The following is a 22,552-nucleotide window of genomic DNA, read 5'->3' on the forward strand; positions in this document are numbered from 1 at the left end:
TTGATATCTTCAGATGATGAACAGAACATTTACCAAATTTCACGACAATCCAACATAACCTGTGGAATTAACTGCATTAACGAGATTGTGTAATAAAATGCACTTGGCTACAAGACAAAAAAGGCAGTAACTCAAAGAAAGCAGGTGCAAAGTGATTCATCAATAAGTGCTTCTTTGGACGATGATTATAATATTTACCAAGTTTCCTGGCAATAGATAAAAAACTGCTGGACAAGTTTGGATCGTACACTACATTAGGTTACAACAAGGGCAATCACTCTAACAACAAAAGTCACTGAAAGGAACTGACATTACCGGCTGAAAAGAATTTCATGGAATCCAAGACTAAATCATTTCTGTTTTAATCTGCTAAGTACAAAACAATCTCTGATATTCTTTAAGGCATTCCAACAGACCAAATTTTGTAACATACTTATACGTTAACATGTTCACAAAATACCTCTAAGTATAGGTTGGAATATTTAATGGTGGGCATTGACCTTTAACCTCATTTCATAACCAGAAATTTGTTCAACCTGTTTCACACATTGTAAATGAATGTACTAAGATCAATCTAGAATTAATAATATTTTTTTTAAAAAGAAGTTACTTGTGTGAAATTATTCAACATATTCATCAGATTATTAACAAACTGGATTTGATAAAAATGTATTCATATTTGTTCGTCTTATCAAGTTCACAAGCCAGTAAAGTTAAAAGAACACCCGAGTCAAGACCTTGGATCCTAATACCAATGTCAGTTATCAACTTAGTCATTGGAATGCAATGAAATACAAAGTCATTACAAAATTAACTTACATATATGGTCATAACCTCAATGAAGTTCAAAATGAACTCTGACTTCAATTTCCAAGGTCATTTCAGTCTGGTCTTCAAAACACTTCGACAAAATTTCAGATATACTGACAGTCAGCCTTGTACCATTTTGATTAATAAATTCCATTAAAAATTGTAATATGTTGTTTTAATGAAAACCACAAGTAATGCCAACATTCATGTCTGAGGAGTGATAACAAGATTTTCAAGATGATCACTATGGTGATGGAGGGTCAGATGATCATTACTTTTATTCCTAAACAAATACATACTGCTACAACAGCGTTTTGGTGGTAACTCTAGATTGATATGACAATCTGTTCTGAAAAAGTACCCAGTCAAAGATTTTCAAGATGGCTGCAAAAGTAGCCATTTTTGGAGGTTAGTTTCATTTTATTTTATGGAATAGTTACAGACTGCAAATTAGATATGTTTCTTTTAAATGTCTGCATTATAAACCATTTGAGGCAATAGCTGTTAAAAGATTTTTAAAATTTGTGTAGATTATACCGGCATCATTTCATTTAGGACTACATACATGAGTATTTTGGTGCTTAACACATGTCAATACCACCATCACTACAAGAGCAGTGCTAACAATATTTTCAAGATGGCCACCATTATAATTTATCAAGACATCATAAGTCTTTTAGTGAAAGCCACATGTTTTAAGGTTTTTACATTTCTTACCTTCATGTTTTAAATTATATACCTCTTACAGCATTTTATCAGCATCACCTACCAAGTTTATTGTTCAGTACTCTATAATTATTTGGAATGCTTATATTTATTTGGATGGCTTATATTTATTTGGAATGCTTATATTTATTTGAATGGCTAATATTTATTTCGAATGCTTATATTTATTTGGAGGGCTTACATTTATTTGGATGGCTTATATTTATTTGGAATGCTTATATTTATTTGGATGGCTTATATTTTTTTAGAATGCTTATATTTATTTGGAATGCTTATTTGGAATGCTTATATTATTTGGATGGCTTTATCTTCTTACATTTTTTTTTTGGTTCTTTTGGCAACACTTTATATTGTACAACTTTTCCCTTAAATGGCCAGTGATGTGGTGATGTACTTTTAAACCCTACTACATATATACATACTTGAAATGGAAAACTCATGCCTACATGACCATCGACTTGAGAGAAGTAGTGATCATCACCATAGCGGCCATAATTGATATCCAAGGCGCACCATTTTCAGCCAGAACTGACAAGATATCTTTAGAAACCTTTGGTGAAAACCCCATGTCAAGAAGACCATTCTTTCAGGAGGTATAGCAATTACAAGAATTTTTAGATGGGTATGACAGCAGACATACAGGATCAGAAAATTGTATGATTTCTATTTAAAAGCAACTAGACAATATAAAAAGTCTTGTGGTGAAAATTCCATGTTAATATGGTTATACATTCTGGATGAATAGCTATAACAGAATTTTCAATGTGGCCATCATGGTGGCCAGATTGAAAATAAAATTGGCACCAATCTAATTTTATACCAACTACAGCAAAAGTCAGATAGGCCATAAAGGCACTCAACACTATCTCAGTAATGGGCATCACTTTTTACAATTTGATTTGACACTGTACTAAGTCTTCTGGTCAAAATCTCATTCATTATGACCATCCATTCAGGAGGGGATTGCCCAACGTCCACCTGACTTTTCTGTCAAAAGGAGTAGCGTTAACAATATTTTTGAAGATGGATGACATATCAGTACCATTTTGATTTTTTATTTGTTTGCTGAAATGCACCTTTAGCACATTGTTACGTCATGTCAAGGAAATGGGAGCTAAGTGCCTTTCCTAAGGATAAAAAGAGATACTCAATTAATAATGGCCAAAGTGGGTACTGAACATGCAACCTTTGGATTATCAGTCTGAAGCTCTACCAACAGAGGTATCACAGCTCCCCTAGCAACCAGGCATCATAAGAAGTCTTTTGGTGAAATTCCATGTCGTTATGACCCTCTGTCATCTAAAGCAGCTATAACACAGTTTTTAAGAACACAATGACAGTCATACTGGATGGCAGATTGGCATCGTTTTCATTCAGGCCCAATAAGAAGTCTTCTAGTAAAAACCTCAGTGTTGGTGTGACTTTCGATTCAGGAGGTGTAACAATAAGGATATTCAAGATGACAGCCATAGCATGATGGAAGGACAACCAAACAAGTGAACAGATGGACAAAAGGATTATTATCTACAAGGTATTTATACATATTCTACTCTCACTGTTCATTTATGAAGAAATTCACTTACCAATACCTAAATGATGTATCCATTCATACTGTAAAGAGAGAGAGGATCATGCAAAAAGAAAATATACCCTTAATAAAAGAACTTAAAAAATCCTATTAGCTTTCTCATCAAGCAGGGAACATAGTTATCAATTCTGATCTCATTCAATGGTCAAATACCCTTATCAGAATGAAAGTTACTAGTCGCTGCTCATGCTGAATGTGGTTAGGTGCCCATCACCATACTCAGAAAAAACTCTATTAATAAAAAATAATAATAAAATTTCATTATCAGCTTTTATCAACACAACTCCCAACTTTTCTAGAATACACAGATCTTGGTTCAGGGGAGGTTACCTGAACTATATTTTGGCAGGAGTTCAATCCCTAAATTTTAATTCTGCAATGTTTTTCACAAGACGTTCATGTAATAAAGATGTTAAACTTTGAACAGATGAAATTATCTCGACATCATTAACTAGAAATGCATGTTGGAAAACTTCTGTAGAGAAAAGGAGTTAGCTAAGAAGTATGAAATTATCTCGACATCATTAACTAGAAATGCATGCTGGAAACTTCTGCAGAGAAAAGGAGTCAGCATAGAAGTATGAAGTAAAAAAAGGATCATCAACATATACTTACCACATCAACTTCCCTCCATGTACAAACATCATAAGAATCTAATTTCTGAAAAGAAAAAAAAATTAAGGATAAGAAGAAAGAAATCTTAATTCATTGAATACTTCAACTTCACAAAAGTGCAAATTTGTTGAATCTGAAGTACAAAAAGAGTTTTTAAGTAAAACGTGTTTCTTCCATAATTCTTACATGATTGTAATATCTTTTGAGTATGAATATTACCTCACAAATCCCTCCCTCCCAAGCTACATTTTCGTAATAAAAGATCTAAAAGTCATCTGCGCAAATAGGCAGAGTCAGCGAAGAATGTTCTCTTGGATTGGGAAGCTGCTGCTCAGTCCATTCTTTAATTACTACTAGTGCAGAAATGCATGATCTATCAGTTAAGATATGAAATCTAGCACCACTGGAAGAAAACTTTCTCCTTTCCCTTGCATGCTTTCAAAGCGGTGGGCCCTATTGTACTGTCAAGTTCCAATGAACCAACTACAGTTAAGGTTTTAGAGCAGGTGTGGAAAGACAGCAATTTTACTTGCAATTTCCACAGCCAAATTCAATATTCTTTATCCAATACATTTCCCACTCGAGGGGAGCAATCAGAGTCAGACATCATTCTCATTTCCTCACTTTTTTGCTAAGACCTTTGAGATTAAAGGAGTTAGAGGGAATGTATATACCCCCAAAGCATTCCATTTCATGGAAAGAGCATTGACTGCCCAGATATTTGGACCCTGGGACTGGTAGTTGTACTTGTTGTAGGGTTTAACGGCATTTTTCAGCACACGATAGGCTATACATGGCGGCCGGTATTCATGGTGGAGGAAGAACCCGGGAAAACCCCGGAAAGAACCACTGATCCACGAGAAGCTACTGGCAAGCTTTCTCACATACCCACATTAGTCAAATCCGAGACTCGAACCCACGCAGACAAAAGTGAGATGGCTGTGATCCGTAATGAAGAGCGCTTTAGACCACTTGGGGACCCTGGGACTGGTCAGATACAGGCTGGGAATTATCTACTCAGTTGCATTAGCTAATACTGTCAGGACAGTGAGTCTGCAAGTACAGTGAGTCTTCCTAGAATATGATGATCTTAATGTGAATTTATCATTGATGACACCAATAGAGAAAATCACAGACCAGGAGGCGAAGATTTGGGGATTCGGTCCCAACCTTGCCTTCTGATATCATTTATCACAGTGGAATTGTCATATGAAATGAGTATGTCCTTTCAAGTGAGTAACTCCTGAAATGGCATTCATCTCCAGGTGACTGATATGCAATAGTATATCCTGAGGAAGCTACAAGTAGCTGATCTTCCGAAAATAAAAAGGAGATGGCATACTATGCTGACATCAATCCAGAGTATAATTCCCTTCAAGGAAGCACTGCCATAAACTAAGTAAGGTTCTCACATTTGCTGAGATGGCACATCATGAATTCCCAAAAGGGGATCGACTGACCAAAAGGGCAAACCTTTAGTTGACACTGTGACAAAAGAATCATGAACAGATGACCCAAATTGACAATACCTGTTGCTGAACTGAGATCCAAAAGTTAAAAGAATTACAGGGCTGAGCTGTGGATTTATTTTTCACAGAGCTACAGATAATGCCCAAAAGCATTTTAAAGGCATATTCATGAGCAAGGCAGTTCATGTTCACATGCATTGTGAACCACATGGCTAAAAGGATAAGATGTTGAGATGGGACTATAAAAGTGTGTCTTTTTTTTACAAGTAATAATAAGTGAAGCAGAAGTGAAACTAGGGAATTCATGCTTGGCAATGAATACAACTTGGTGCTTTTGTAGTATGTTGTCCAGGCAGCTGGAAGACGCAGACATTGAGATGGCTCTGTATAGAGACACAACTCTGTCCATAATTCTCATGAAGACCCAGGGATTGAGGCATTGACCAAAAGATAATGCCCTGAAATGGTATCTGCATCCTGGAAGACTTGTGTACTGGATTATGGAGGTATGCATCTTGAAAATCTAAACTGATTACAAAATCTTTAAACACCTACGCCCCCTTCGCCGATTCCAGGATGGCAAAAATGGTGGAGCTCTACGTTTCATAATTTGTATAGGGTTAGATTTTTAAAGAAATTTTTGTTATCAGATTTGCCTCACTGGTTATAGTTTTCATTTTAAAAGACCTTACGTATCTTAGATATTGTTAAAAGAACTTTAAATTCCCTTTGTTTTGGTGTATGATTGATGGGTATAATTTGGGTTATAGAGTAGACAGCTTTACATTTTTTAGCTGTGCACCTTTAAAAAAAAACTGCTACCTCCACTGTTATTTTCACTTCCTGGACTTCAGAGGAAAGTTGTAAATAACCAGCCATTTTATATATTGTGTAATTCATTTGTTGCACATTTTGAAGCTGGTAAAAATGTGTTTTCCCTATTGTAATAATTGTTAAAGATAGTACACTGCAGACATAGATAAATTCGGGCTGATTTTTTTGAGCACATGGGAGCAGTCATTTTGGTTAATTGTGTGCAATGATCATGTACAATTTTCACAAGTACAATATCCAAGAAAATTTCAGCCACAGTACATGAAAGTAACATTGAGGTATGCCTACATTCTCTCCAATGTGCATGTTGAAATGCGAACAACATTCACCTGTCACTCTCACAGAAGTCCATAATATGCTTATAACACCCGCTTGGAACCAGTCTTGGCATCCCCATTCTGAACCATAATGCCTGGATGAAAAAAGGTTGAGAGAGCTCTGTGTGTGTGTGATTTAGATTTTTAATGTAGCTTTAACAATTTTTCAGTCATATCGCTACGATGTCTGCAGTGTGGCAGTTTATAGTAATGTCTAGCATTGGGGTATCATGCCGCAATCATGTAGCATCATGTTCCACCCAGTCACATTATTCTGACACCAGGCTGACCAGTCCTAACACTAACCTTTCAATGCTGAGCGCCAAGCGAGGCAGCTGTTAGTACCATTTTTGTAAGTCTTTGGTATGACCTAGCCGGAAATCGAACCCACGACCTCCCGCATCCGTGGCAGACGCTCTAACCACTAGGCCACTGGAGTGGTCTATTAGTTGAGACAGCTGAAGTCCATAATTGGCCAAAGGGTGTCACTGGGTTCAGACGTAAGAACATTCTCAGTAAAATCACAGAGTTTAAGTTTCAAATAATTTCTACTGCTTTTTTTGTGGAAAGATTGACCATTTGATGTTATAGAGTACTGACCATGATTGAGTCTTTCGAAATACCTGTAGCAAAGGGAGCCCTGGACAATGTGTGAGGGGCACTAAACATGATCTGGAGGCCTCCTGAGATGACTTGATGGACCAATGGATGGCACTAAACATGATCTGAAGGCCTCCTGAGATGACTTGATGGACCAATGGCATAATCTTTCCTATTCTGTTGCAAAGTGTTGGAGTCTTCCTCCCACTGGGACATGTGAAACGGGTGGCATGAGCATGGCATTATTTATTTATGGGAGGGAGACTGGCACAGACAGAAACTGGGGTGAGATTAATCCCCTTCTCAATGCTTGTTGTCATCATTTGCCTTTGGAAACCTTAGTTTTGCCTAAGGATATGGTCCAAAGGACTGCATGCTTTTTGGGCATGCCCATAAAGGGGCCATTCATGTTTCCCTGATCCTTGTTCTGCAACGAGGGCTAAGCTGGATGATGTTGGACCTGTGCAAGATTTGTCTCTTTGATGACCTGTTTACAGAATTCGTCCACATGACCATTAAGGAGCAGGTTTAATGACAATGGCTGCATGCTAAGTTGTTTGGCTTTATGATATTCTTTAATAAAGGTGGACATTTAGAGAAACACATCTCTTCCTGTGAGTTGTAAATTAATTGATGCTATTACAGCATTAGCAAGCTTGTGTTGTGCTGCTCTGTTCAAGACATTTTCCATCTGTTACAATGATTCCCAAGGACAACCAACAGGACTAATGGCAGGTAAGGAAAAGCCACATTCAGATTTCTGAAACACAGCCCTGGATAGTTGTTGTTGTTGTTGTTGTAGTAGGGTTTAACGCCATTTTTCAGCACACAATAGACTATACATGGCGGCCAGTATTCATGGTGGAGGAAGAACTCGGGGAAAACCCCGGAAAGAACCACCGACCCACGAGAAGCTACTGGCAAGCTTTCTCACATACCCACATTAGCCGAATCCGAGACTCAAACCCACGCATGCTTTTCTGATGGACAACCTTGTGCTTTAAATACATCCAAACTGATGATGGTATTAGCATTCAGTCCTGCCACATTTCTTTCTATGGTTGGGACTCCATGATGAAAAACAGGCATATGCATCTAACAGTATGCCCAGTCATAAATGGACAAAAGTCTTTGCTAGAAGAAAACAAAGTTTATCAACACTGAGGTTTGAAGTTGCCTTTCTAAACAATGTAATTAGTCTATAACTCAACCAGACTGTTGTAACTGCTTAAAGTTAAATGGTGTTTCTTGGCAACGGATGCTGAAACTTTGTACATCACCATCTATGGCGCAGAAGGAGGCATGCAAACATAAGGTGGCAACAGGTCATAACTCTCTGATCAATGCAAGAAAGACTGATTCTTCTCCACACGGAGAGGCTCCATGTCTTGCTGTTCCTTATCTCAGCCACTGAGTGTACAAAACATTGTGCTAGCCATCTGGGACTGGATCATTGCTGTAGCCAGGTTGGTAGGTCATGCTGGAGCTATTCAGTGCAAGTTCATGATGGTCATGGACTGACACAAGTACCTGGCTCCATAATGGCACTGGACCTAGATGGATCTGCAATAGCCATGGACCAACATTGATCTGTAATTGCACTGGGCCTAGATGGATCTGCAATGGCTATGGGCCAACAAAGATCTGTAATGGCATTGGGCCTAAATGGATCTGCAATGGCCATGGATCAACGTGGATCCATAATGGCACTGGGCCTAGATGGATCTGCAATGGCCATGGACCAACATGGATCTGTAATGGCACTAACATGGATCCCTAATGACACTGGGATGACATGGCACCACAATGGCAAATGGCCAACACATATCTGTGAGCCAACATGGAACCATCATGGCACTAAACAGCCCATCCATACCTTAATGTCAATGCCAGTGTTACAATGCTATGATGGGGTACGTGATATTGGATCACTGTAACTGGCACCCTTATGTATAAGTAGAGGCCGTGTCAGAGTTGGTGTTGATCATATCTGATTCACCTCTAATGGCCATGTCCAGCCATTATGTAGCAAGCCATACTTCCCTTCAGGCTGGTGCCAGGTTCCTGATGCTGGGATGGGTTAGAGGATATCAGACCATCATAACCAGTCCCACCTGCATCGGTAGAAACTATCTTGGAGCCAATATTGAACACTGGCAATCAACTCTAAAGTCACTGCTGATCCAGATGGGCTGCCATACCAAGTTGGAATTGGTATTAAAGGCAATGCCCAAACGATCCAATCGAAACATGGAGGCAAAGATTGGGCTACAGCTGTTTCTGCCACCTGTGATGAAACAGCCTGTTTGATTTTTCTCTGAACCAGTGAACTCTGCTCTCAAACCTTTCCACCAGTAAAAAACTGTTCACTGAGGCAGCATTTGCTGCAATGGTAATGGTGTATTTTCTTTTGTTCTCCTTAGCTCATATGCACTGTCTGACCAAGACAATCAACCACAGATTCAACAGCCATCATAAATAATGTCACATGTAAGACTAAAATCACCCCCCATACACTTCTGATCTGTAGCATGGTTATCCTCAGCCAACTTGGAATGTTTGCACTCAGTGCACCTAGTCCTGCCCACTGTGTTGACAGCAAAATCATAGCATGTACAGGCAAAGTCAGTCAAGCACTATGTGACCTTACTGTTACGAGGATGCTAATTAACAACACAAATGTCCACAATAATGACATGAATGATCTTATGGCAAGCTGGTGGTTCTTACCATGGTTTTCCCAGGTTCTTCCTCCACCAGTTATACTTTCTGCTATGTATAGCTTATCACGTGCTGAAAAATTGTGTTAAACCCCAAACAACAACAACTTTCGAGCAAATTTGGTCAAATTCAGTTGAGTTGTTTTTGAGAAGCTGATTAAAGGTTTTTCTATTTGTAGTAACAGTAGCCATATTTGATGGTAAATAAGTAAGATTTTGTACACAACTAGAAGTCCCCAATGCCAGAATGCTTTCTACCAAATTTGGTTTAATTCTGTTGAGCAATTGTTGAGAAGTCATTTTCGCGATTTTCTGTTTTTAGTAATGCATACCACATCTGATCATTGATCAGCATCATTTGTACAAACTTGAAAGACCATGATACCGGGAAGATTTCTTCCCATTTTAGTCCAATTCTGATTAACATTTTTTTCAGTCATATCAGTGGCACATCTGAAAGCAAATCAGCATCAGCTAACAAAATTTTGAAAGACCTTCATGCCAGGAGACTTTCTGTCAAATTTAGTCAAAATCTGTTCAGCTGTTTTGAGAAGCTGTTTTAAAAAAAATATCTACAATTTTAATAATGGTGGTTAAAATTGATGATGGCTCATAACCCACATGATCTTTAAAAATAGCAAAAAACTATTTGTCGGACTAATTGTGCTAATTTGAGTGTGTCATATGCTTCATTAAACCAAGACAAAAAATAAAATAGCTCTAATAAACACTGTGGGAATCAAGTGATTAATGAATATACACATCTTTAGGTCATAATCATAATATTTACTAAATTTCATTGCAATCCATCAAGAACTGTGGAACTAGCAGCACTAACGAGATTTTGCAATGGACTGTATTAAGCTACAAGACAAAAAGGGCAATAACTCTAATAAAATTACAGAAACAAAATAACTTGTTCATATGCACATCATCTGGCAATGACTGTGAAATTTATCAAGTTCCACGTCAATCCATCAAAAATTAGGGGATTAGTAGCACTAATTTTAAGATACAATATAAACAGTTTAATGTCAATCCCTTAAAACCTGCAAGATAAGTTGCACTAACAAGATTGCATCCTATACTGCTACAAGACGAAAAAAGTTAAACAACTTTAATCAAAATTATAGAACCTAAGTCATTTGTTGATATATCCAGCTTTCATGATGACTATAATATTTCCCAAGTTTCATGGCAATCCATAAAAATTGCAGGACTAATACTAACAAGATTGTGTCACATAATACTACAAGACAAAATAAAAACTACGGGACTAGTACTAACAAGATTGTGTCACACAATGCTACAAGACAAAATAAAAACTATGGGACTAATACTAACAAGATTGTGTCACATAATACTACAAGACAAAATAAAAACTGATGGACTAGTACTAACAAGATTGTGTCACATAATACTACAAGACAAAATAAAAACTACAGGACTAATACTAACAAGATTGTGTCACATAATACTACAAGACAAAATAAAAACTGTAGGACTAGTACTAACAAGATTGTGTCACATAATACTACAAGACAAAATAAAAACTACGGGACTAGTACTAACAAGATTGTGTCACATAATACTACAAGACAAAATAAAAACTACAGGACTAATACTAACAAGATTGTGTCACATAATACTACAAGACAAAATAAAAACTATGGGACTAATACTAACAAGATTGTGTCACATAATACTACAAGACTAAATAAAAACTACAGGACTAATACTAACAAGATTGTGTCACATAATACTACAAGACAAAATAAACACTATGGGACTAATACTAACAAGATTGTGTCACACAATACTACAAGACAAAATAATAACTATGGGACTAATACTAACAAGATTGTGTCACATAATACTACAAGACTAAATAAAAACTACAGGACTAATACTAACAAGATTGTGTCACATAATACTACAAGACAAAATAAACACTATGGGACTAATACTAACAAGATTGTGTCACATAATACTACAAGACAAAATAAAAACTGTAGGACTAGTACTAACAAGATTGTGTCACATAATACTACAAGACAAAATAAAAACTACGGGACTAATACTAACAAGATTGTGTCACATAATACTACAAGACAAAATAAAAACTACAGGACTAATACTAACAAGATTGTGTCACACAATACTACAAGACAAAATAAAAACTGTAGGACTAGTACTAACAAGATTGTGTCACATAATACTACAAGACAAAATAAAAACTACGGGACTAATACTAACAAGATTGTGTCACAATACTACAAGACAAAATAAACACTATGGGACTAATACTAACAAGATTGTGTCACATAATACTACAAGACAAAATAAAAACTATGGGACTAATACTAACAAGATTGTGTCACAAAATACTACAAGACAAAATAAAATCTATGGGACTAATACTAACAAGATTGTGTCACACAATACTACAAGACAAAATAAAAACTATGGGACTAATACTAATAAGATTGTGTTGCATACTACTACAAGACAAAAAGGGTAATAACTCAAACAAAAAATTGCGGGAACAAAGTGATTTGTTGATATATACATCTTCAGGTCATTGCCACAAAATTTATAGTTTCATGATAATCAATCAAAAACTTCAAGATAAGATGTGCTGATGAGTAACAGAGGTAAGGAAAGATGAACATAATTTTTTTTAACAATATACCCCCACAGCTACAGCCAAGTGTATAACAGATGTATGGACATAATGACCTAAAAATTACAGCATACCCCCACAGCTATAGCCAAGTACATTAGAGCTGTTAGGAGAGATGGACATAAGAATTACAATTTACCACCACAGCCACAGCCAATTGTAAGGACAGATGGACAAAAATTACAACATACAAGTATAGCTGATTGTATAACAGATGTAAGGACAGATGGACATGAAAAATACAAATACCCTCAGCGCAATAGCCAAGAGTATAACAGATAAGCTGAATGGGTCCAAATGTATTTCTCAAGACTAAAACACGGCTTAAATTACATGTTTTACTGGTGAAGATGTTTTGATCTTTCACAAGAGTGTAATATCTATGCTCCCTGTAATGTTGCAAAACTCAAGCTATCCTTTGCAATGAAGAGATCTGAAAGTCTGAATTTAACATTACTGTTCAGTGAAAAGGTAGAGTTCTATCATGTTCAATGGAACATGAAAAAGCTATATTTAGAGTATTTTCTCCTCTAAAATATGCAGTACAGGACAATCATACCACAACTTTAAACTGTTGTTCCAGATCCCTTTCCCTCTCTCTAAGCTTGGACTCCCTCTCCTGCAGCTCCCTCTCCTTGGTACTGAGTTCTCTCTCGGCCTGTTTCAACCTGTCTAGGGTCTGCTGAATCTCCTTCCTGGTAAAAGGCCACAAATAACAGACACTAGCATATAAACTGAAACCAATTAATGACATACAATAACCAATTTTAACAAACACATGCATAAAATGCACAGAATCTGTGCATAAAATGCAGTCATGTAAATAAGGTGTAATCACAAGCAGGTGTGTGGATTAGAGGGTTGGGTAATACAGATCAGCTCTAGAGCCATTAGCTGTGGGTTTGAGCCTTAATGGTTAAGATATATTTCTTCCAAGGCTTTATGGAAAAGTGGGTTCTAAGGTTCCAAAAGAAGCAACAGCAGCTTTGGATCTCACATACCTGATGCGTGGCAGCAGACACATAGTCATGAAACATTAATTTTTTTAAAAATTTCTTATACTTGTGGATTTTAGTTTCTTCTTGAAAATTGATTTTATGTCAAAATGAAAGGTATTTAATTGTACATTTTCAACTTCATTGGTTAAGATTCATGTGATGATTCAATATTGTTTTCTACATCACAACATAAAATATGCAAATTTAATCTTGCAGGATGCATACATGTAATATAAAGCTGTCAAAAGTAAATTCTATCAAAGTTGATCTTAGATTTTTATTACAAGAAATGAAATTTCAAAAAAACACCTTTAGAAACCTTAATAAACAATGTTGTTCTACAATACAGCCATCCCTCATTACAAGGCCCTTCATTATAATACAGTCCCTGTTATAAGGCCATCCATTAAAATACAGTCCCTGTTATAAGGCCATCCATTATAATACAGTCCCTGTTATAAGGCCATCCATTATAATACAGTCCCTGTTATAAGGCCATTCATTATAATAAAGTTCTTGATATAGTGTGAGTATGGTCATGGATCCCATTTTATTAAGCGGTGGTAAACATATGTATTATGTGTTCATTAAAAGGTGGTTTGCTATAAAGACAGTATATTCCATGGCTCCAATGGTCAGCATTATAACGAGGGTGTACCACATCACGTACTTCATTATATGGCAGTCTCACTACAAGCCAGTATACTGTAACACTCCCATGGACAACAGTATAATGAGGGTGTATCACATCATGTACTTTATTATAAGGCAGTCTCACTATAAGCAAGTATATTGTAACACTCCCATGGACACCATTATAATGAGGGCATATCATATCATGTACTTCATTATAAGCCAGTCTCACTATAAGCCAGTATACTGTAACACTCTCATGGACAGCATTATAATGAGGGTGTACCACATCATGTACTTCATTAAAAGCCAGTCTCACTATAAACCTGTATACTCTAACACTCCCATGGACAGCAGTATAACAAGGGTGTACCACATCATGTACTTCATTATAAGCCAGTCTCACTATAAGCCAGTGTACTGTAACACTCCCATAGACAGCATTATAACAAGGGTGTACCACATATTGTACTTCATTATAAGCCAGTCTCACTATAAGCCAGTGTATCATAACACTCCCATGGACAGCATTATAACAAGGGTGTACCACATCATGTACTTCATTATAAGCCAGTCTCACTACAAGCCAGTATACTGTAACACTCCCATGGACAGCATTATAATGAGGGTGTACATCATGTACTTCATTATAAACCAGTCTCACTATAAGCCAGTGTACTGTAACACTCTCATGGACAGCACTATAACAAGGGTGTACCACATCATATACTTCAATTATAAGCCAGTCCCACTATAAGCTTGTATACTGTAACACTCCAATGGACAGCATTATAATGAGAGTGTACCACATCATGTACTTCATTATAAGCCAGTTTCACTATAAGCCTGTATACTGTAACACTCCCATGGACAGCATTATAATGAGAGTTAACCACATCATGTACTTTATTATAAGGCAGTCTCACTATAAGCCTGTATACTCTAACACTCCCATGGATAACATTATAACAAGGGTGTACCACATCATGTACTTCATTGTAAGCTAGTCTCACTATAACACTACCACCAACAGCATTATAACAAGGGTGTAATACATCATGTACTTCATTATAAACCAGTCTCACTATAACACTACCACCAACAGCATTATAACAAGGGTGTACCACATCATGTACTTCATTATAAACCAGTCTCACTATAACACTACCACCAACAGCATTATAACAAGGGTGTACCACATCATGTACTTCATTATAAACCAGTCTCACTATAACACTACCACCAACAGCATTATAACAAGGGTGTACCACATCATGTACTTCATTATAAGCCAGTCTCACTATAACACTACCACCAACAGCATTATAATTAATGACTATATACATCTTCTGAAGACTGCTCCAGTGGCTTAAGTGGTTAGAGTATCCAGTTCATATGCAGGAGATCAAAGGTTTAAACCCCTGTGGAGTCATACCAAAGGCTTATAAAATTGGGAATAGCAGCTGCCTCACTTGGCACTCAGCATTAAGAGGTTAATGTTAGGACTGGTCAGCCTGGTGCCTGGATAATATGACTGGGTGGGACATGATGCTACATGTCTAAGGCATGATGCCCCATTGCTACACATCACTATAAACTGTCACACTGCAGACATTGTTGCAATATGATTGGAAAACTGTTAAAGCTAAGTTAAAAATCCAAATCACACACATCTTCAAATCATGTTACATAGTTATAATCTATGCCTCATATAGAGGTCTTACAATGAGGAACTGTGGTACCAAACTAGGTGAAAAATGTACTCATTTATTGTTTTTAACAGTATTTATTTGCAAACATCATCCTAAAAAGTGTATAAAATATCAGATACAGAAGATCTGAGTAACAAGTTTCTGAGCTTTCTCCTCCTTAAAAAGAATCCTGTTTGGATCTGACTGATGTGAGTAATGAAAAAACATAGAAATAAAAGAACACAGACATATAACTGCAAAATTTGATAAAAGCTAATGAAGTAAAATTGTACATACAATACAGTATCAGGCAGCAATTAACAGGTCTTGACAGCAGATACATGCTGCTACATACAAGCTGACATACTACCAAAAATAATGGTGGTTGGTGTTGATAGTATATCCCTTAGTTGTTATTAGGAATTTATGGAACATTAGATCCCTTGTTACTTGGTTCAGTTGATTCACCCATTAGTAACAAGATATGCCAAATGTTTGAGGACAATGTGTTTATGTTGTGGGTTTAACTCCAATTTTCAGCGCATGAAAGGATATACATGGTTTAACTGGTGGAAGAAAAATCCTGGAAAACCCTGGTAAGAACCACCAACCTACACCCACACTGGACGAGCTGGAGACTCGGACCCACACAGATAGATGGGATATGGCAGTGATCCGCAAAGGTGAGTGCTTTAGACCATCTGGCCACCCGGGGCCCCTGAGTAAGCACTGGTGCATTCAAATCATAGATTGTCAACTTTTGTTTACTTCAAACTGTAAGTGAATATTACCATAATAATAAAGTAGAACACAAAATAAAGTGAATTCACCGTTTTTCACACAGTACCATGGATTTTGATGGAAACATTAGGATCCCTTATTAATTTATGAATTCAAGGAACGATGAAAATGTCAATATAAAACCATAAAATTTTATACTCACAAAAATAAATGAATTAACGGTATTAAATTTAATTAAAGACAAATCAACTGAAAACAGTAAAAAGGATACAAGATACAGTTTACGTAAAAATATATCACTTACTTCCATACTTCCTTGTTATGGAGAAAGGAATTGGTAACATCTTGCAGATTCTCTGAAAAAAGGACCCAGTACTGTGATCATGGTCTAAATATTCATATTGGTAATTTTTTATGCAAGCTGCCTATATCACCTAGCATTATGTTTATACAGAATAAATGTTGTATGAGTGAATTATTTATCTGTGAGGTGAATAGGACTGTCATACCAATACTAAACATTCAACTGAGGCCTCCATAATTCGTCATTTATGCCAACCATGTCTGATAGAGCTAATGTTTTGACTGGCACTCAAAGACCCAATCTGGAATTTCTGCTAAGAAACTCAAATCCTATCTTGATTAAATAATATTTGTTCACGTGAAAACTGGTACAGTGATACCCTGCTATAACACGCACCATTATAAAATATTTTTGGATATATCACTAGTACATGGATATCTGACTTAATCCTTTCAGTACAATTTACATTGCAAAAGGTGTCAAATCAAGTTAGTGCTTCTGTAAACAGTATAATGTAACTTCTATCAGGGAACTATCCCTGCATTACAGCTTCCCAGCCTCAACCAGTTGTGGGAGTAAGCCTCAACCATGTTGTGGGAGTAAGCCTCAACCATGTTGTGGGAGTAACCATTCAATTTCATGGATAAACCTGCATTCCCAACAAATGATTTGATCATTTTTACCATGACAGGAAAGAAAACAAGAAATAATCCCTATACAAAATAAGATGCATGCTGATGACTTTGTCTCTGAACTAATACATACCAAACACAGAGTGGCAAATCCGATTATACATGTAACAGCAAACTTAAATGGGTCCATAGCAAAGTCAGTGACCAACAACGTAAATGTTGCCTACATTTTAGTTCTATGTAAAACTGACCCATTTATATCTGACTAATATGAAACATCACTATTACTGACCACATTAAAAGAAAATAAAAGGACTGTGTCCAATCCTGAGTATATGGTAATTCCACAGTTGTTTAATGACTTCAAAACATAAATAATGATGACTTGAAGGTGGGGTAGGGGTGGATGGGATCCGAGTTGGAGAGAGTGATAAATGTGACTAAATCTAACAGTGAATGCATGTATTATCAATGAAGACTATTTTGTCATAATTGTTCCTTATGAATTTTACTGAGAATAAAATAACACTCCTCCATATACTATACATACCAGATGATAACTCAAGTCCAACTGCAAACTGCACAGACCCTGATCTGCCATTGTAAAATGTGCTTGCAGATCTGGATCTATGCAGTTTGTTATGAGTAACCAGTAGATAAAAGAACAGAACCTGATCTGCCAATGCATTATGGGACAGCAGATTAAAGTCTATGCTATTTGCAGTTTGATTCGAATTATAAGTGAGTATATAGGGTATGTTCCTACAATGTTCAACTACAACAAATGAGATTTTTTAATCCATAAAGGACAATGTAAGTGGAAATTCAGCAATACTGGCATTTAAAAATGACTATTTCTGCCCTACTTTTCAGTCACAGAGCATACACAAACTGTTTTCATAAACTGAAGATCTATCAGCAATGAGTCGTACTCTTACCATCCTCCAGTAAACTGTCCAGCCAGGTCAGGATCTGCTTAAAGGTGGGTCTTTTCTTGGGTTCTGTCTGCCAGCACTGCTCCATCAATTTCCTAAAACATGGTGGGCAGCTGCTTGGTATTGTCAGTCGCTAAACAAAGAGAAAAAAAGTTAATGAAACTGTGTATTAACATGGATAAGTCACATATATTGATCATTATCTTTTTCTTTTAAAGACTAGAAGCTTGTAACAAAACTGTGTATTAACATGGTAAAGTTACATGTATCTGCCTTTTTTAAAGACTAGCCGCTTGTAACAAAACTACAAAACTATATATTAACATGGCAAAGTTACATCTGCCCTCTTCCTTTAAAGACTAGCAGCTTGTAACAAAACTGTGCATTAACATGGCAAAGTTACATCTGCCCTCTTCCTTTAAAGACTAGCAGCTTGTAACAAAACTGTGTATTAACATGCTGAAGCTACCTGTATCTGCCCTCTTCATTTAAAGACTAGCAGCTTGTAACAAAACTGTGTATTAATGTGGCAAAGTTACATCTGCCCTCTTCCTTTAAAGACTAGCAGCTTGAAACAAAACTGTGTATTAACATAGTGAAGTTACATGTATCTGCCCTCTTCCTTTAAAGACCAGCACCTGTAATGAAACTGTATCAACATGATGATACTAACAGTATCCTTTTCTTGTTAGACTACCAGCTTGTGTATAATGGAATATCCAAAGAATTTCTCTGTAAATACAAATCTTGAGATAAAAGTTTTAAAAATATTGCAGTAAAAGAGTACAAATGTGGTGGAGTATTTTACTGCAGTAAAAGAGTACAAATGTAGTGGAGTATTTTATTGCAGTAAAAGAGTACAAATGTGGTGGAGTATTTTACTGCAGTAAAAGAGTACAAATGTGGTGGAGTATTTTATTGCAGTAAAAGAGTACAAATGAAATGGAGTATTTTATTGCAGTAAAAGAGTACAAATGAGGTGGAGTATTTTATTGCAGTAAGAGAGTACAAATGTGGTGGAGTATTTTTGATTTTGTTTATGCTTGATTTTGTTTCCATAAGATGAATGTTGTTAATAGAATCAAAACGTAACAAGAATACCATGTACATTATATGCCTGCTCTGTGTTTAATAATCCTCTAAGTAAGAATGTGACTCTGGAGTCCAGTGAGTCTCAATGACCTTGACCTTTGGTTAAGGTACGCAGTCTTGAACTTAAAATAATGTGCAGAAACCATTTCTTACAAGACTTACCGTACTCATGACCATTTTTGACTGCAGAATCAACATGTTTCTTTATTACCCAAAGATGTGAACCATCCACAAAGTTTGATCAAGGAAACCGCTCTAGAACAAAAGTTATTCTCTAAATCAATTTTCCTTTAGGTCACAATGACCCTGACCGTCAAGCCTAAAATCAGATTTTTCTTCTATTCCTCCATAGGCCCTGGTTAAAGTATGTGATCTAGAACTAAAAAAAATCATTCTAAAAACATTTTTCTTCTTTCAGTCCCACTGACCATGACCTTTGATCTTTTCACAAAAACAGCAATATTTATCTAACCACAGTGCAAGTCAACCACAAGCTAGAGTGAAGGTGCATGGTCCAGAACTGAAATTTTTGTGTAGAAACCATATTTCCACAAAATTTATAGGCTTCTTCCTATCCACAAGCACAAACTATCCACAAAGTTTGGTTCAGGTCTATGATGTAGAACTATTGTTACTGTGTAGAAAGCATGTCTGTTCTTTCAGTGAGAGTGACACTGACCATGGACCAAGCACTGAATGTGCAAATAATCCACAATGTTTGTTAACTGTAGATTGTGCAGTACTTGAGTTATTGTGCAGAAACCATTTTTTTGTCTTCTGATCACAGTGATCAGGACTTTTGGCCCCAAAATCTATCTGGTTCTTCCTTGCTCCAACTGCAACATTTGGTAACTGTAGATAGTATATAGATACAGTTATTGTGCAGAAAAAAAGTGTTTGTGTTTCAGGATTTTCAACTTAGCTTTAACAATTTTAGTCACATTGCTACAATGTCTGCAGTGTCGCAGTTTACAGTGATATCTAGCACTAGGGCACCATGATGCAGACATGTAGCATCATGTCTCACCAAGTCACATTATCTTGACACCAGGCTGACCAGTCCTAACACTAACCTCTAAATGCTGAGCACAAAGTGAGGCACCTGCTAATACAATTTTTATAAGTCTTTGGTATAATTCGGCCAGTGGGGGGGGGGCAGAGCCAGCCGATCAATAGGTACAGAAACAAAACTGGCAATTAACAGAAGGAGACAACATAATGAACTCTACCTTATGTCAGGTGTATAAAAACATATTACATGTATTATGTTCATTAACAAATATTGATAAATTCTGAAGGCTTGGACCAGAAATACCTTTCTCAATATGACATTTTTATTCCTTTTGGTTAGAAGTTTTTCATTTAGTTATTTCTATTCTTAATATGAACTTTAAAACTGAAAATACTGATGGGTTCTTGCTCACTTAATAATTTTGAGATCCAAAACTTTAGCAATCAGGATTCAAAGTAAAATAACAAACAAACAGTGGTTTGCAATAGCTATACAATATGATCATGTGAATGAAGACGGTATACAGATGAAATGTAATGATTCTGAAAGTAAATGTTATATAAAATTTGTTGGATACGACAACCACTGTAAATCATAAATGTTTCTTAGCACATTTCAGCAAGCACTATATTTGACTAAATTTAAAAAGGTATATTTAAAAAGATATTTTCACCCAAAAGACATATTAAAGTGCTATGACGCTGAATTGACTGCAATTTTTAAATTGCAAAGATGCTTATATTTATACATATATATATATATATATATATATATATATATATATATATATATATATATATATATATATATATATATATAAAAATATAATTTGTTCCTTATTTCATCTTACTTCCACTGCTCAATTATATCTTATAACTAACTTTTTCAATGACATGCATAATTATGTAAATTACTGGGCTATGGTACAGATGGCGTGTGCATGCATGTGACATAGATAATAGAGCAATTTCTGGTTTAGGTTTGGTTGGATATTTTACTGTACATCAACACAAGTAGATTATCAGACCTGCCAACATTAAAAAAATCAAAATCAGGAAAATCACCATTAAAAATCAGGTGGCAGGATACAAAAATCAGGAGGTACAATAGTAAGGTGTATATATATCATGATAAAGATGTCTATTTTTGTTCTTTCAGTCCATTGTATGTTGCAGATTTGCATTTCTGCAAAAGTTAATCATTTATTTGTCCTTGGGCGCCAGATTTGCTAACAAGAATAGCAGGGTTGACGCTGACAGGCTGGCTCTTTGGCTAGTCCTGGGTTTTTTTCTGACCATTGAGAATGCTCTCTCAGCATTGCTGTTGCTGTGCAGTATTGAAAGTATTGATAGTATTACTCTCTCAAGGGTTGGAAACAACAGTTGGCCAGATCCATCCCTTTTTTTCCTGAGAGCAACCCACTGATGTCTGCTCTTTCCACATTCAATTCTGCATCTAAATTGTACTTGTAGATTTTGGTAAAGCTGAAACTCTATGCAGATCATCAGTGTTGATTCCTTCCATTCAGCTGGAGAAAAAAGCCAGGTCCTTAAACAATACAACAGTTTGTTTTGACACATCTGCAATGCTTGCACTGTGTTTATTAATGTCATCTAGACCACCACATTGTTTTAAGAGATGCTGTGTGCAACAATGGCAGAATGCATGATAGTCCCCACAAGTCGATGGACGAATAAAAGAACATGCTTCTCCCAATCACTTCTATTATTTTTATCCCATTTCTTTTTCTTGGCTGGTGAAAATTCATCAGTTACATCCTTTTCTTTTTTTTTCCCTTCCTGCTGAGAAACATTCATTGTGTTGCTGTGATTTGCTGACGGTGTCGGATAAAGAGAAACCCACTAAGAGACAGTCTCTTTGTATTAGCAGATGAAAACCAGAAATCAAGCTGGAAATGGTAAAGTACTAAGAAACATACCAGACACAGAAAAAGCAGATACAGAAAAAGGGAAATGGAAAATGATTTTTTTGTTTTAAAGAATACAGATTTTATTTTCTCAAGGAGTTGCAAAATCGGGATTTTTTCTTAAAAATCGGGGAATTGGGAGATAGGCCCAAAAATTGGAATTCTCCTGATTTTTTTCAGTAGGGTTGGCAGGTCTGGATTATTCATTGCTGAAGTAATGGTAGT

At 36.3% G+C, this 22,552-nt stretch overlaps 1 protein-coding gene across 1 annotated transcript in view; it reads right to left on the minus strand.

The window, feature by feature from the left end:
• The window catches only part of LOC149779565 (mitogen-activated protein kinase kinase kinase 20-like), a 147,856-nt gene that overhangs the window by 82,481 nt on the left and 42,823 nt on the right, over positions 1 to 22,552 (minus strand). The window contains exons 10-14 of the mRNA XM_089940289.1: positions 18,300 to 18,429; positions 16,730 to 16,781; positions 12,922 to 13,057; positions 3,740 to 3,784; positions 3,120 to 3,147 (exon numbers count right to left, since the gene is read on the minus strand). Of these exons, the coding sequence (XP_089796415.1) occupies positions 3,120 to 3,147; positions 3,740 to 3,784; positions 12,922 to 13,057; positions 16,730 to 16,781; positions 18,300 to 18,429 (391 nt within the window). The remainder of the gene's footprint in view (positions 1 to 3,119; positions 3,148 to 3,739; positions 3,785 to 12,921; positions 13,058 to 16,729; positions 16,782 to 18,299; positions 18,430 to 22,552) is intronic.

The sequence above is a fragment of the Sinohyriopsis cumingii genome, chromosome 17 (assembly GCF_028554795.1).
Source record: "Sinohyriopsis cumingii isolate HCF-2022 chromosome 17, ASM2855479v2, whole genome shotgun sequence".
NCBI classification, from domain to species: domain Eukaryota; kingdom Metazoa; phylum Mollusca; class Bivalvia; order Unionida; family Unionidae; genus Sinohyriopsis; species Sinohyriopsis cumingii.